The following is a 13,240-nucleotide window of genomic DNA, read 5'->3' as shown; positions in this document are numbered from 1 at the left end:
ACGCTGAACACCCTTCTGATGGTAGCTACAGCCTGGGCCACATAGGTCACCTACTTTTTCTTGAAGAAGTTAAAGAGACCTTTGAGTAAGTATAGATGGTTCTGACTTATTTGCTTTACTCAAATATACTCTTGGAATGATTTTTGAAACAGCCTTGTCTTCCAAGAGTAGACAGGCTTAATGTAGCTCAAATTCCTCTTCCCTGGTTCACTTCATATTTTTAGAGTTCTCAAGGTTTCAAAAAATTGTCTAATTTTTTTCCCAATGAGCAAATTGCATACGATTGAAAGAAGGTTTTTGAAGCATAACTTCATTTTAGTAACACAAAAGTGGTTTTAGAATTACACTCTATAGTCTGATGCCTAGCTCTTTGACATTCCACGATCTTCATTGGCATTTGCTGAATGAGGGCTGAATTAGGATTCCATATAATGAACTTGTAAGTTCATGTAGCCATAAAGGGAAATGTTGCCTGATTTAATTCTTTTCTTCCCAGACTATGATGACTTGTGCTCTGAATATAAAAGCTAACACATAAATATTTCACTCAACATCAAAGCTACTTAGTTTTGTTTTACCTGTAAAAGACTGAATGCTAAGAAATACATTTATTTTCTAGATCTGATGATTCCAAAGTGACTAGTTGTCAGTCTGTTCAAAGGGTAAGAAACAAGAAGCAAGACATTGAGTTTTAAACTAACCTATGCTGTATTTGATCTCTTAAATTCTGGTCTTCATCCATATCTTGGTTTTTAGCAGCTACACGTTGATTGATGTCTTCATGAGGAGTTTCACTTGAAAATGCTTCAGCTATGTTATGGAAATTACTTAATTAGACATTTTGCTAAAGCAGTCAAAGTTGCAGTAGCACTGCTAAAAGGTACTGATACAAGAAAGGCAAATAGACATGGTCCTGCCTTTGGTCCAATATTAATTAAAATGTTTAACAAAATGTTGAAAAAGTATAGTTTTGGGATCAGCATTCAAATTTCCCTTGGAAATTGGGGAAAAGGAGGTAAAATACAACATTAAAGAGGAGCTGTAGTTTTAAGGTAGAGCGTCTTGGGACTGACCTTGAAGAGATGAGAATGAAAAATGATGGTTTGTCATGAATAACAAATTAGGAAACAATTAGAAAATCAACACCATGCTGTAAAAGCTAAGAATGAAATAGCAGTGTGGCCATAAAGTCAAATATGCAACTTATTTGTGGATATTATATTACAGTACAATAAAGCGATTTATCTTTCTTTCTAAACTTTATGATTTTTCTAGAAGAGACATAAAGGAATATACGACAAGAGACCAAAACCAAAAATGATCTCAACTTCTCTGATTGAGTCCTATTCAGGATTAAGTTACAAAGTCCAGAATACTCATGAATTCAGAATAAATGGAAAATCATAAAGAGGAAAAAAAGCCTTGAACTACAGTAAAAGGAATTAGATTACTCAGTCAATGCAAGAGAACATTGAAGAGCGAATTAATAGTGTTCAAGAAAATGAAGGACCTTCACAGGATATAGCAATCGATTGTTCTCCCTTTACATTCATGATAGAAAAAGAGGAAATTAAGTATTATAAGTAATCTAGAGATGACTTAAGGTATATGGGAGGATATGCATAGGTTCAATGCAAATATCACACCGTTTTATATAAGGGACTTAAGCATCCTTGGATTTTGGTATCTGAGGGGGCTCTGGAATTAATCCCCTATGAATGCTGAGGGAAGACTGTATTACATTATTTTATATTCACAACAAAACTTGTGAAGTAGGATTGTGATCCTAAAATTGTCCCAAATGGCATAGTTCATAAATGACAGAGAAAGGATTTGATTCCAGTCAATCTAATTCCAAGCCCTGAACTTCTTTTTAATTTTTAAACGATTTCTTGAACTATACCTGCCAAAAAGAATGCATACATGATTATACAGCTCAATGACTTCCCAAACTGAAAACAGCACCCAGATCAAGAAACAAACATTATCAGCCCTAGAAGCCCCCTCATATTTCTTTTCAGTCACTATAAGTGACTAAAGTTATCCATCCAGAGCCTGCACTCAAAGCCTCTCAGTACCTCTCCCCATATTATGAACACCACTGTTCCCTCTCAGGCTGACCAATGGCCCAAGGCACTGGCTAAAAACCCAGGCAGCCACGTACTCTTCCTTTCTGACAAAAGCTTATGCTCCCACACTGGCTGAACCTTCTCCTTAGGTCTCCTGGTCTCCTACCAGTTGGCTTTGAGTCTGGGCCACTCCTCTCTGCCCAGCCCTAGCAGGACTGATGTTCAGTCTTTGAGGCCGCTTGCCTTTGGCCTCATGAAGGCTGCTTCCCTGTGATGACATCCTTCAGGCTTCCCCACGGACCCCAAGCTTTGCAGGGCCATGCTGCAGGCAATGCTGGTGACTGGGCTCCCACACCCCAGCCCAGGCCTCAGGACCCCAGCCCACTGGTCTGGGAGGAGGAGAGAATAACACCTTTATTTTGAAAATCTGTCCTCCTTTGGCTTATATGACATTACTCTCCCTGGATTTCTTCCTTTCTCTCTAGCTGCTGCTTCTAAACACCTCTTCCTTTGCTCTCCCCACTAGCTGTCTTGGCTGTCATCCTGGGTATTTTTTAAAATACGCTTTTCTTCCTAGATGATTTGTCTTACCTTCAAGCCCTTAACTTTAGTACACACTTCCCTCCTGACATCGAGACCCATTTATAGAACTGCCCTCTGAACATCTTAGCTTAAAAGTCCCATAGGTACCAGGTACTTCAAGTTCAACATGTCCCTAAAGAGACTCTTGTGTTTCTTTCCATATTGTCTAAGTGAATGGTATTATCATTCAAAAAATTGTTGCAGTCAACAACTTGAAGTCACCCTGTTCTCCCTGCAGTAAATTCACAACAAAATGAATGCCCCCATCCCCACTGATCAGTAAGTTCTACAGTTTCCCCCTAAATAGCACCTGAAGCTGACTCTTTTTACCTTGCCTCTCTAGCTGTCTTAATGCCTTTGTTGCTTTTCAGATGGTGATAGTTTTATAACTCATTTCATTGTTTCCAGTCTCACTTCCCTTCCAAGGCATCCTCCACACTGCAGCTAGAATGACCATTACGAAAAGCATATTGAATTGCATTAAATCTCAGCTTTAATAGAATTCGGTGACCTCACATGGCTTCAGGATAAAGTTCAAACACTTTAACTTGGGGCAAGACTTTTCAGCTGGCCCCTGCCTACCCTCCAGGCTCATTTCTGTCACTCTTCCACACCCTGCTGCCTCTCAGTCCTAACGATAAACTTGCTGTTCTCTAGACGGACCCTGCTTGCCGATTCCCTCGCCCTTCCTCCCTGTCTTGGTCTGGTAAATCTCTTCCCATGCTGGGCTCACCTAGTATAGCATATAAGTGACTATATTATAATAATCAGCTTACTTTTGTTTCTTCTCCCACTACATTGTCAACGACTCGAGGACAGGGACTTGCCCTTCATTTCTGTACTGTCAGTTCCTGGCATGTTATAAATGTTAGATACATATTTACTAGTGGCACCCTTTTAGCTCCCATCAGTCTATAACAGTGTTATCTGATAAGACAGATCTTTCTGAGATGATGAAAATGTTCTGCATCAGTGCTGTCCAGTATGATAGCCACTAGTCACATATGTATATGAAATGTGGTCAGTGTGACTGAGGAACTGAATTTTTAATTTTAAATCATTTAAATAACACCTGTGGCTATTGGCTGCCGTGTTGGAAGTACAACTCAATACTATAACTCCTTGGTTCCTTAGCTACAATGTCCACTAAATTCTTTGAAGGCAGGATCCATTTCTTCTTTATTACAGAATCACCAGTGCCAATCACAGTGTCTGGCATTTAGCAAGCACGCAATAAATAATAAGTGAATATGGGAATGAACAAGATATTTTTGAAGGATAGAATTTCATCTGTCCAAAAGAGTTCAGGTGGGGTCTTACTTAAGATGAGGAGAGCAAATTGGCAAAGTGATCTTTCAATGGCCATTCCAATCTTATATTCTAAAAAAGAAAAACCTTAAGCTATGTAAGAGTCACACTTTATCTTAACTTAAAATACTTGAACATAAAAGCTGCAGATAGATTTTCAAAGTTGTGGACATATTTAGCCTACTCATTTCTGACCAAAACATGTAAGAACTATAAACTCAATGATTTCATACTAGTTTTTGTGATTTAGAAGAACCTAATCTAGTAGTTGGCTCAGTTCACTTCAGACCTAGAATATATATGATTAGAAATACATATAAAAATAAAAAAATTAATAGTGCTTAACACTAAGTTCTGAGGGTAGATAAATAAGATTATTTATGTGTATATGTACAAAAAACTTGACAAAAAAAATTCTCCCTGTCGTAGTGAATAAAGGGCAATTCTGAGCCTAGTTATAAGTAAGTGGTCTAGAATTAAGAAATTAAACTAGTTAGATGCTAACATCAGCTTTGATACATTTTCCAGAACCATTTGTCATGTGATTTTGATAGGGAATTGAAAGAACTCACACTGGATTGAGTAGATTTCTTGAAAAATTTGTGCCAATTGGTTTCCTTCTATTTTTTGAAACACACAACAAATGCTTCCTAGGGATCCTCAAGAGGGTAGGCAAAACTTCTAAGGCCCTTGTAGGATTATAATCAGCTCTCAGGGACCATCTCACCCACAGGTCTTTGTGTGTACTTAATAACTCGTCATATCTTGAAAGCAAGTCAGACTGATTTGAGTTCAGGGCCTTATTCCGTCAGTAGATGGCCATGGATTGGCAGTATTCTTTGCCAACCGTCAGATGATCCTGAACAGGGATGAGAACTTGGCTGAACAAGCGGAATCATCACTACTGTCAGCATAGCTCCCTTGTATGGAGAGAAGTAAATTCTCCCTTTTGAGATCTGATGGACAGCATCCAGTTTAAACTACTGGGCTCAACAGCTGAAGTCATATCTAATGGCTTTGTCATTTTATTTAAGTAAACAATGAAAGGAAGATCTCAAGATGTTACAAACTCAAAATAAGGAAGAGTGTGGCCTTGGATGAGTCAAGTGCTCACGCTTTAAATTTCCACCTATAAATAAAGGCACTGGAATAGATGATCCCGCTAAGTCTCTCCTAGCTTCGAATGTCCTTGTGTTAGTAGTAACAGCAATAATGAAAGAATGATGTTACCACTTGTTAAAGGGCAGTTTTTTAAAAAGGTAAAATCAAGACACTCAAACAAATGTAAAATGACATCATCTAAATTTTCAAGTAATGAGGGAACCAGTAAGATGTGATGTTACAACTAGTACAAATGCCAATCTGAATAACAGACCTATTTACAGGTAGTCAGGAATGCTGAAATAGATGGTAATAGATGAAAGACTGGTTACTATGTATACAGCAATGTAATATTTGGAATAATCTTTTCAAAGTATAGAAATTAATTTTACCTTAATTAAATCAAATTCATCTGCATGTTCACGAACCAGAATCATTTGAAATACTATTAAGTCTCCTACAATTTATAGTTACAGAAGAGCTGAATCAAAGCCAATGAAAGGCATAGACCCCTCTGAAACCAGACCCTCCTCAGGGTCCAAAAGACAGTACTCAACCTTCTAATGAAAGGGTATCCAATAATCTTTTGTTCATTTCAAAGTCTTCCACTATTTTTCCTAGTGGATACTATGTGCCTAGTATCATGTACCAGATTCTATCCTAAATGTTTAACATTTATCTCATTTAATGCCTGTGATATTGTGATATAATAAGAAATATATATTTGGACTTTGGCTCCTGACACAGAGCTCTGAAAACCCTTGTAATTTCCTGAGTGATAGAGGTAAAAGGAGCATTTATTTTTATTCATAATATACCCCTTTCAACTTTATCTGAGTTTATGTCAAAGAGGTGACTCTTGGATGGTAGGACCTGTTGCCTGAGAAACCAAGTGACTCGAGGGCTAGAACTTTCAGTCCTACCCCCTGATCTCTAAGGAGGGGAAGGGACTAGAGACTGATCACCAATGCTCAATGATTTAGTCAGTCATGCCTACATAATGGAACCCCCATAAAAACTCTAAAGAAGGGATTCAGAGAGCTTGTGGGTTGGTGAATGCATCCACGTGCCAGGAGTGTGGTACCCCCCGAAACTCCATGAGGATAGAAGCTCCTGAGCCTGGGACTCTTCCAGACCTTGCACTATGTACCTCTTCATCTGGCTGCTCATCTGTATCCTTTATGGCATTCTTTATAATAAAACAGTAATAGTAAGTAAAGTGTTGCCTTGAGTTCTGTGAGTCATTATAGAAAATTATCAGACCTGAGGAGGGGTCATGGAAACCCCCAATTTGTAGTCAGGTCAGACAGGAGTGTGGGTAACCTGGGGATCCACTACTTGAGACTGGCATCTGAAGTGGGGAGAAGTCTTGTGGGACTGAGCCCTTAACCTGTGAAAACCTGTGATAACCCTGGGGAGTTAGTGCCAGAATTAGCCTAAATTATAGGACCCCCAGTGGGTGTTTTTCAAGAACTGGAGAACAGGGTGGTATGGAAAACCCACACAGCTTTGTTGTCAGAAGTGTTGTGAGTAAAGAAGCAGTTTTCCCTTAATATCCAAAACAATACAATGAAGTATTCTATTATATAGGATGCGAAATGGAGGTTTAGAAGGATGAAGTACCTTTCCCAAGGTCAAATGCCTAATAACCTGGAAAGCCAGGGTTCAAGAATATGTGCTTTTACCTATAACCACTGAATTTGTGGAATAAAGTAATATTTTCATTTCAACAATGAGAAGTAGTTAAATAAACCATGAATCTTGGCAAGACTATTTGACCCCAGTGTGGAAGGACTGCAGCCAACGGATACTTGCTCCTCAGTTAACACGCAATCCAAGGGAAGGATGTTACCAGATGCTTGCCTGCAGCACCAGTGTGGTTCATGAGTTTCATCTGGGTGGCACACCAGGATGTACTAGGTAGCTACAGGAAGCTCCTCCACGTATGCAAGCCTCGAAAAGGAGGGCGCCTCTCTGCCAGGGGAGCTGCCAAGTTGATGGAAGGGTTGAATGAGATGCTTGTAGTTGGCATGGAATTCTCCACGAGCTCCAGGCTTGGGCTATAGTGCTGAACACTGACGGAGCCCCAGGAGGCAACTGTGCTGGACTAGGTAATTCTTTGGAAGCCTAAATGGATTCTTTATTATCCACTTATAATTGTAAATGGGAATATTCACCCTTTCAGGCAAAGAAAAAGAAAGAGCTCTGAATTATAGAAAAGAATATTTTAAAAAAGGTGTCCAGCTTACCCATGATGTCATTCATGCGATTCAGTGAGGAATTATCTGAAATATCTAATAACATGACAAAATCCAGTGCAGAAGGGGGAAGACGCACTTCTCTGGAAGCTGTAGGGTCAACAGCCAATGTGGACATTTGTGATTTATTTCCCTCCAGTTCTATGAGGTTTCTGTTGCAGCCTGTGAGTGCTTCCTCCAGAAGCTTCGCCTGGTTTAATGTCATTGGAAAGCCATCCAGGATCCAGCCTTTATATATGGGTATCTGACTAAATCAGGAAAGGACAAATCATTAACATTTTGATAGACACAAGTCCTTTAGGAATAATAACACAGTGAATCTTGCCTTTATCTTTCTTTCAGTTTCACAGTAACCTCCTTCTGCATGAATTTTATTTCTTTACAGCCAGAATTAGGTTTCCTAATGTACCACAATCTCTCCCTTGCTCAAAATCCTTCTGTGGGTCCCTGCTGCCTCCAAATCTATTCTAGAAGCCATAACATGGTATTTAAAATGAACTGGCCACAACTTACTTCCCTATAACTTCTTCTCTCACAATTTTGAACCATTCACTTTGAACACACCGATCTCCTCCCTGTTATGTGAGTATAAATTGTACTTCCTAGCTGGGTTCATAGGCTGTTCCTCTTGAAAATCTCAATTTCCTCATCTATACAGCGGGACAATATAACACACCTCACAAGATGCTGGTGAGGATGAACTGAAATGACACATTTTGAGAACCCAGCACAGAGTGTAGCATATGGTGGATACTCACATCGCCAACCTAGAAATTTCTTCCTACCCCACCCAATCCAGCATGGAGTCATAACAGCCTGATCTGAACCCCTCTGGACCCTCATTCACTTCACCACACAATTTTTAACTCTTATATTTCTTGACAGAAAAATTCAAGTGAGTCTTCTTTATCTCAGTTAGATTGTAAGTTGCTGAAGGGTATGGGTCATTTCTTTGGTTTTTGTACCCAGTGCAGCATCCTCTATAGAGAATAGGTGCTCCAGGAATTATTTTAGTTCTTTAAATTGGAAAAAAGCTTCAACTTTGCTCTTCCAAAACCCTTCAATGGTGTAAGATTAAGATTTTGATTTTTGGATAAAAAGTTATGATTTCATTTCTCTCTCTGCTAAAACTCATTTAAACAATTAGAATCCCTTTCTAAAGGCTTGGAAGTCTGCTTTGGTGCCTGTACATGATCCTTCTATCAGTGTGGCAAGGAAGAAGGGGGGAAAACCAAAGTTCAGAGAGGTTTTATTACTTGTTCAAAGTCATAAAATTGCATGTGACCCCAAATCCAGTGATCTTTCCACAGTATCCAGCTGCCTTCAAGTCACTGTTCCTATTACCCCTATTAGGCTACGAAGAGAAAGGAAAGCCTGCATTTTGCTTTGATAATTTGTCCAGAGTGTGGTAAGCATTCTGCACAGAATGAGTTTGTTGATTCATTGGCCTCAGCTAGAGGAGAGAAATTTCTTGAGCACGTTACCAGGTCTGAGGGACCTCTTCTCCCACCTCCAGTCTCAGGAGCTACTTCAGAGGGAGGAGAAGGTCAGGGCCACACTTGTCATGCTGTAGTGTGAGGACACCAGACAACAGGGAGTGAGGAGGCCTGGGCTTTGGTTCTCGCTATGCCACTAACCAGATACGTGACTGGATTGCCTAACTGAGCTGCCACGTGCCTTCCCTTCCTCACTGAAAAAGGACGCATTTGGACTAAATGAAAGGATGTCAAACTGATGACAGTTCTCTAACGGTGCCTCAGGGGCAGAGGGGATGACGGTAGTGGTGGTGGTGGTGGGAGGGTAGTGGAGTTCTGGGGATGGGGTGTAGACACTCCAGTGAAACCACAGCTAAGATCTGCTTTACAGCTGATGCTTTTCATATACAATTTTATTTGAACAAGGACTCCCATGGCTTATTCCAGTACTGAAAAATGTGGCAACTATTAGAATGAGATCCCTTGCAGCTTTGAGAATAGCATCACTGTAGCCCAGTTTCTTCAGTGTTGCATTCAAAGAGTAATCAGTCCAAGATACATCACAACTGAGAGGCAACTTAAATCTTTAATGAGGTCTCTTAAGAAAACTCTAAAGGGGGAGTCCATTCCAGATGCCTGGCAAAACTTCTCCAAAACCTCCTGTTCTCACATCTCTCAGTCTTAACGTTTCTCAGGCAGCAGAGCTACCCCAAACCCCTCACTCACTCGAAGCTCTGCAACACCCTGCAACAGGAGCCTTGTTGATTCCTTTTTCCAGCCTGTTCAGCCTCATTTCTTTATTGCACGGATCAACCGAGCACCTATCGATTCTTTTAATTTCTCTCTTTTCTGTATTGTAAAGGAGGGCTGAGGAGAATCCTCTATCCTTAGAAAGGAGGAATTACAATATTATAGCCTACTTAAATTTTTTCTTTACCCTTATTGCACATCATCTCTGTGCTATGCATATATGTGAGTCCTTGCCTGTGCAACCTCTACTTTCTCATGGCCTTCCTACCCTGCACTGCCCAGCCTTTGTGTTGCAGGGGTCACTCCCTCCTCCGGAAACACAAAATGAGGAAACACACTGGCCCGTGACCACATCGTTAGGGTCTCTCTTCTCCAAATCCCTTGGCTTTCCCAAGTATCTAATTTCTCCTTGAATTCCCCACACAGGATAGAACTTAACCTGAATTCACATCTGGGTGAATGAAGTCAAGGTTGGTAAAGGGTGGGGCGGGGGATTGAAATATAGACATGTAAATCACAAAATTTATCTTGCTGTGTTTTCTTAGGTAAATTCATTAGATGCTGAACATAAAAATATTTCTGTATTATTCTTTATACAACTCTATTTGATAAAGAACATATTAAATAGATATAAAAGAGAAAAGTGTGATACATACTTAATAGCATTTACCACGATGCTGACTAGCAATGGATCAGATATGCTCTTTCCTTTCTTCAGCAACTTTTCTGATTTTGCACCAAGCTGAGCGCGCACAGTGAGCTGTGAAAATAAACAATGGTAGGGGACAGCTAACTTAAAAGTCAGATTCCAAATATTTGGAGGGAAAAAAATTAAGTGGTCGTGTTCTCTGGTGAAGACACTTGTGATCGTTTAGCACAATTTTGGAATCAGTCAAGCGTTTAAGAAAATGTAGATGCAGATTTCGGGGCTCCTCCTCTGACTCCCTCCTTTCCAAGATCTTCCTCCTTAATTACCAGCTGCTCTGGCATCCTCAAACTTCACTCTCTAATATCTTAAATCAAAGAGATGAGGGCTTTCTTCTCAAGTTCTAACCACTCACGGCACGCAGATGCGGGATGTCCTCTGGGGTAACTTGCATACGCCTGGCTTTTGCCCACTGAAGTTTTCTTCTGTCAATGGTCAAATCCCATATATTTTCTGCCTGGTTTTTGCTGTTTGCTTTTTTGCTGCCTGCTTCAGGCCCTCAGATAATTAGCTTTTGTATTTTGTCCAGCCTTTATATTGTTATCTGTAGGAAGGCTAGTCTAATTAAGCTACTTCATATCCACAGGAACATCCCTTAGCGCCTATTCTGAAATAGAGTCAGCCACCAGAGTGAACATGTTATGAGTCAAATGATACTCTGTCTCTACTGAAAACCCTGCAAAGGCTCCTCCTTTACTGCCAATGTCCTCATCACTGCCTATAAGGCTCTGGCTGGCCTGATTCTTCTCCCTTTCCACTCATCTCTCTAACCTCATCCTTTCTCTTCCCCCACCTTGCTGGCCAACCACCTTTCTGCTTCAAGACTGTCATCCAGCTGTTCTGGCAGCCTGAAATGGTTCCCCAGATCCAGTGGGTGATTCTTTCAATCTGCTTAAATATCAGTCTCTCAAGGTGATCTCCTTACCCTCCTTTTTCTTTTTTGATGGCATCATCACCATCTAATGGTTCATATAATTCATTTATTTGTGTGTTCATGGTTTATTATCTCTTTCCATGTTTTAGAATGTAAACTCCATAAAGTCCAGGAACCCTGACTTTTTGGTTCACTGACATACCCACTCCCCCTTTACAACAACGCATGGAACAAAGTATGCCCTTTGAACTGAATTGAATATGGAATTTGGGGGATTTGTAACTCAATAAATGTAAATATAAAAATATACTTAGTCTTTCTGCTAATTTACATTTAAAATATACAGAGTAAAAATTATAAGTCCCCCTTTATCACTTTCTCTAAACCCATTTCTCTCCCCATAGGTCATCACATTTACAAGTTGCTGTATATTCTTCCAAAACTTTTTCTATCTTTAAGCAGTTTTGAAATCTAAAATATTATGAAACTGGTTTCCTTGATGAAACAAACAATAAAAGTAATCAAATATACTTTTATTTATTTACTTTCATTTTATTTAATAAAATCCCACTTGATTAATCTGACCATTCTATTTGATGATCAAAAATGTTTCCAATATACAGTAAAGCAATACTATATATAGAAATATTAGTTTGCATTAGAAGCAATAGCCTGTAGATTGTTGTAAACCTTTTTTCAGGGATTAATAAAAAATTCTGCAGAGTCAACAGTAAGTCTAAGGATAAATTCTGGAAAAAAAATCTTTAAAGGTAAAGAAATTGTGAAAGGAAATAAAAGTCATAAATTAAGAGGTAAAGAAAAATACATAAATATAAATTTGGCATAAGTCTAAAATTTTTAAAAGCATGTGTTTACTTTCTTACCTGGCAAAACTGAAAGCAATTTCCACTGCTTTAGATTCAAATAATATAAAAAATATCAAGTAGATTCAGGTTTAGCTAATTTCACCATCAGATTTATTTTAAGCCAAAGAGGAGCACATTGCTATTTCATTTCATTTGAAGATGAAAATGCTGTGAAAAGGCTATGAGTCAAAACACATTTCAATACACTAGTAGCCAAAGTTAGGTTATAGTACTTACTTCAGAGAAACTATCACTTGCTATGACTTCTTTAGCTTTTGGTGTTTTTCTAGTATTGGTACCTAGCAATAGAAAAAGTGGTAAGAACATACTCCGGTATTTTCAGCTAACAACCATGTCAACATTTGACCGTCTATGGCTTTGGACATGTGGGTTATTGGATTCAGCTATGCCTGAGACCCTCAGAGGAAAGAAGTAAAAGCATCAGCACAGCATGGCGTTTACCTTCATTCCACAACATTAAGTCCTGGCCACTGTGTGGTTTGGTGTTTGCTATTTCCTTCCAGTATGGCTCACTCAGAACAATATCATTAGAAATACTTGAACATAGTTTGGGTTCTCTTTGTGGAAAACAAGCCAAGATCTCAAGAGAAGTCATTAAGATGTTAATTTGTTATGTTTTTACTTTCCTGGATTATCAAGTTATAGGTAACAAACACTTCTGAAAGTGGAAAACTCTAGAAGTCAGAGGGTTTTTTTAGTTAAATTCAGTGGAAAAAATAAGTTTTCAGAGTCTGTTTATAATTTACTGGACTTCTGTAATAGAATATGTCACAAAATATACTTATGATAGTTTAAAACATCAATTAAGATTATCTTGTAAGAAACAAATAACTGAAACAAGGGACAGGTTATGTTCTTTTAAAGGATGGGAAACTTGACTGCTCTAACGGAGTTGCCTGCTCATAATAAATGTGCACATTGTTCAAGGGTGATAGCAAGAGTGGTGATGACACAGAAAGAACCGATTTTATGCTAGAATATGAGGCAATGATTGAATATGGCAAAGCCTTACTAGCACAAATAGAAAGATTTAAAATTGTTTTCCTTCAATGGTTCTACCAAGGATCTGAAGGATTAAAGCCCAGATCCCAAGGGAGGTAACTTTTCATTGGGTTTGGGAAGCTTGGTTCTGTTTGCTTTGCTGAAGGCTGGGAATAAACCTAGCTTTATCTAAGGAACCACTGCTCAGGTGGATGGAAGAGACAGAGCTGCAGCCTTCCTCATCACAGT

At 39.1% G+C, this 13,240-nt stretch overlaps 1 protein-coding gene across 1 annotated transcript in view; it reads right to left on the bottom strand.

The window, feature by feature from the left end:
- SPEF2 (sperm flagellar 2) overlaps positions 1-13,240 on the bottom strand; it is a 171,036-nt gene that overhangs the window by 90,588 nt on the left and 67,208 nt on the right. Inside the window, 4 exon segments of the mRNA XM_067730508.1 lie at positions 702-810; positions 7,310-7,566; positions 10,200-10,303; positions 12,227-12,288. Coding sequence (XP_067586609.1) covers positions 702-810; positions 7,310-7,566; positions 10,200-10,303; positions 12,227-12,288 — 532 coding nt within the window.

Source organism: Pseudorca crassidens, chromosome 3, assembly GCF_039906515.1.
Source record: "Pseudorca crassidens isolate mPseCra1 chromosome 3, mPseCra1.hap1, whole genome shotgun sequence".
Taxonomy (NCBI): Eukaryota; Metazoa; Chordata; class Mammalia; order Artiodactyla; family Delphinidae; genus Pseudorca; species Pseudorca crassidens.
Note: the sequence above shows the minus strand (reverse complement) of the source record. Positions and strands in the feature narration are given on the sequence as shown.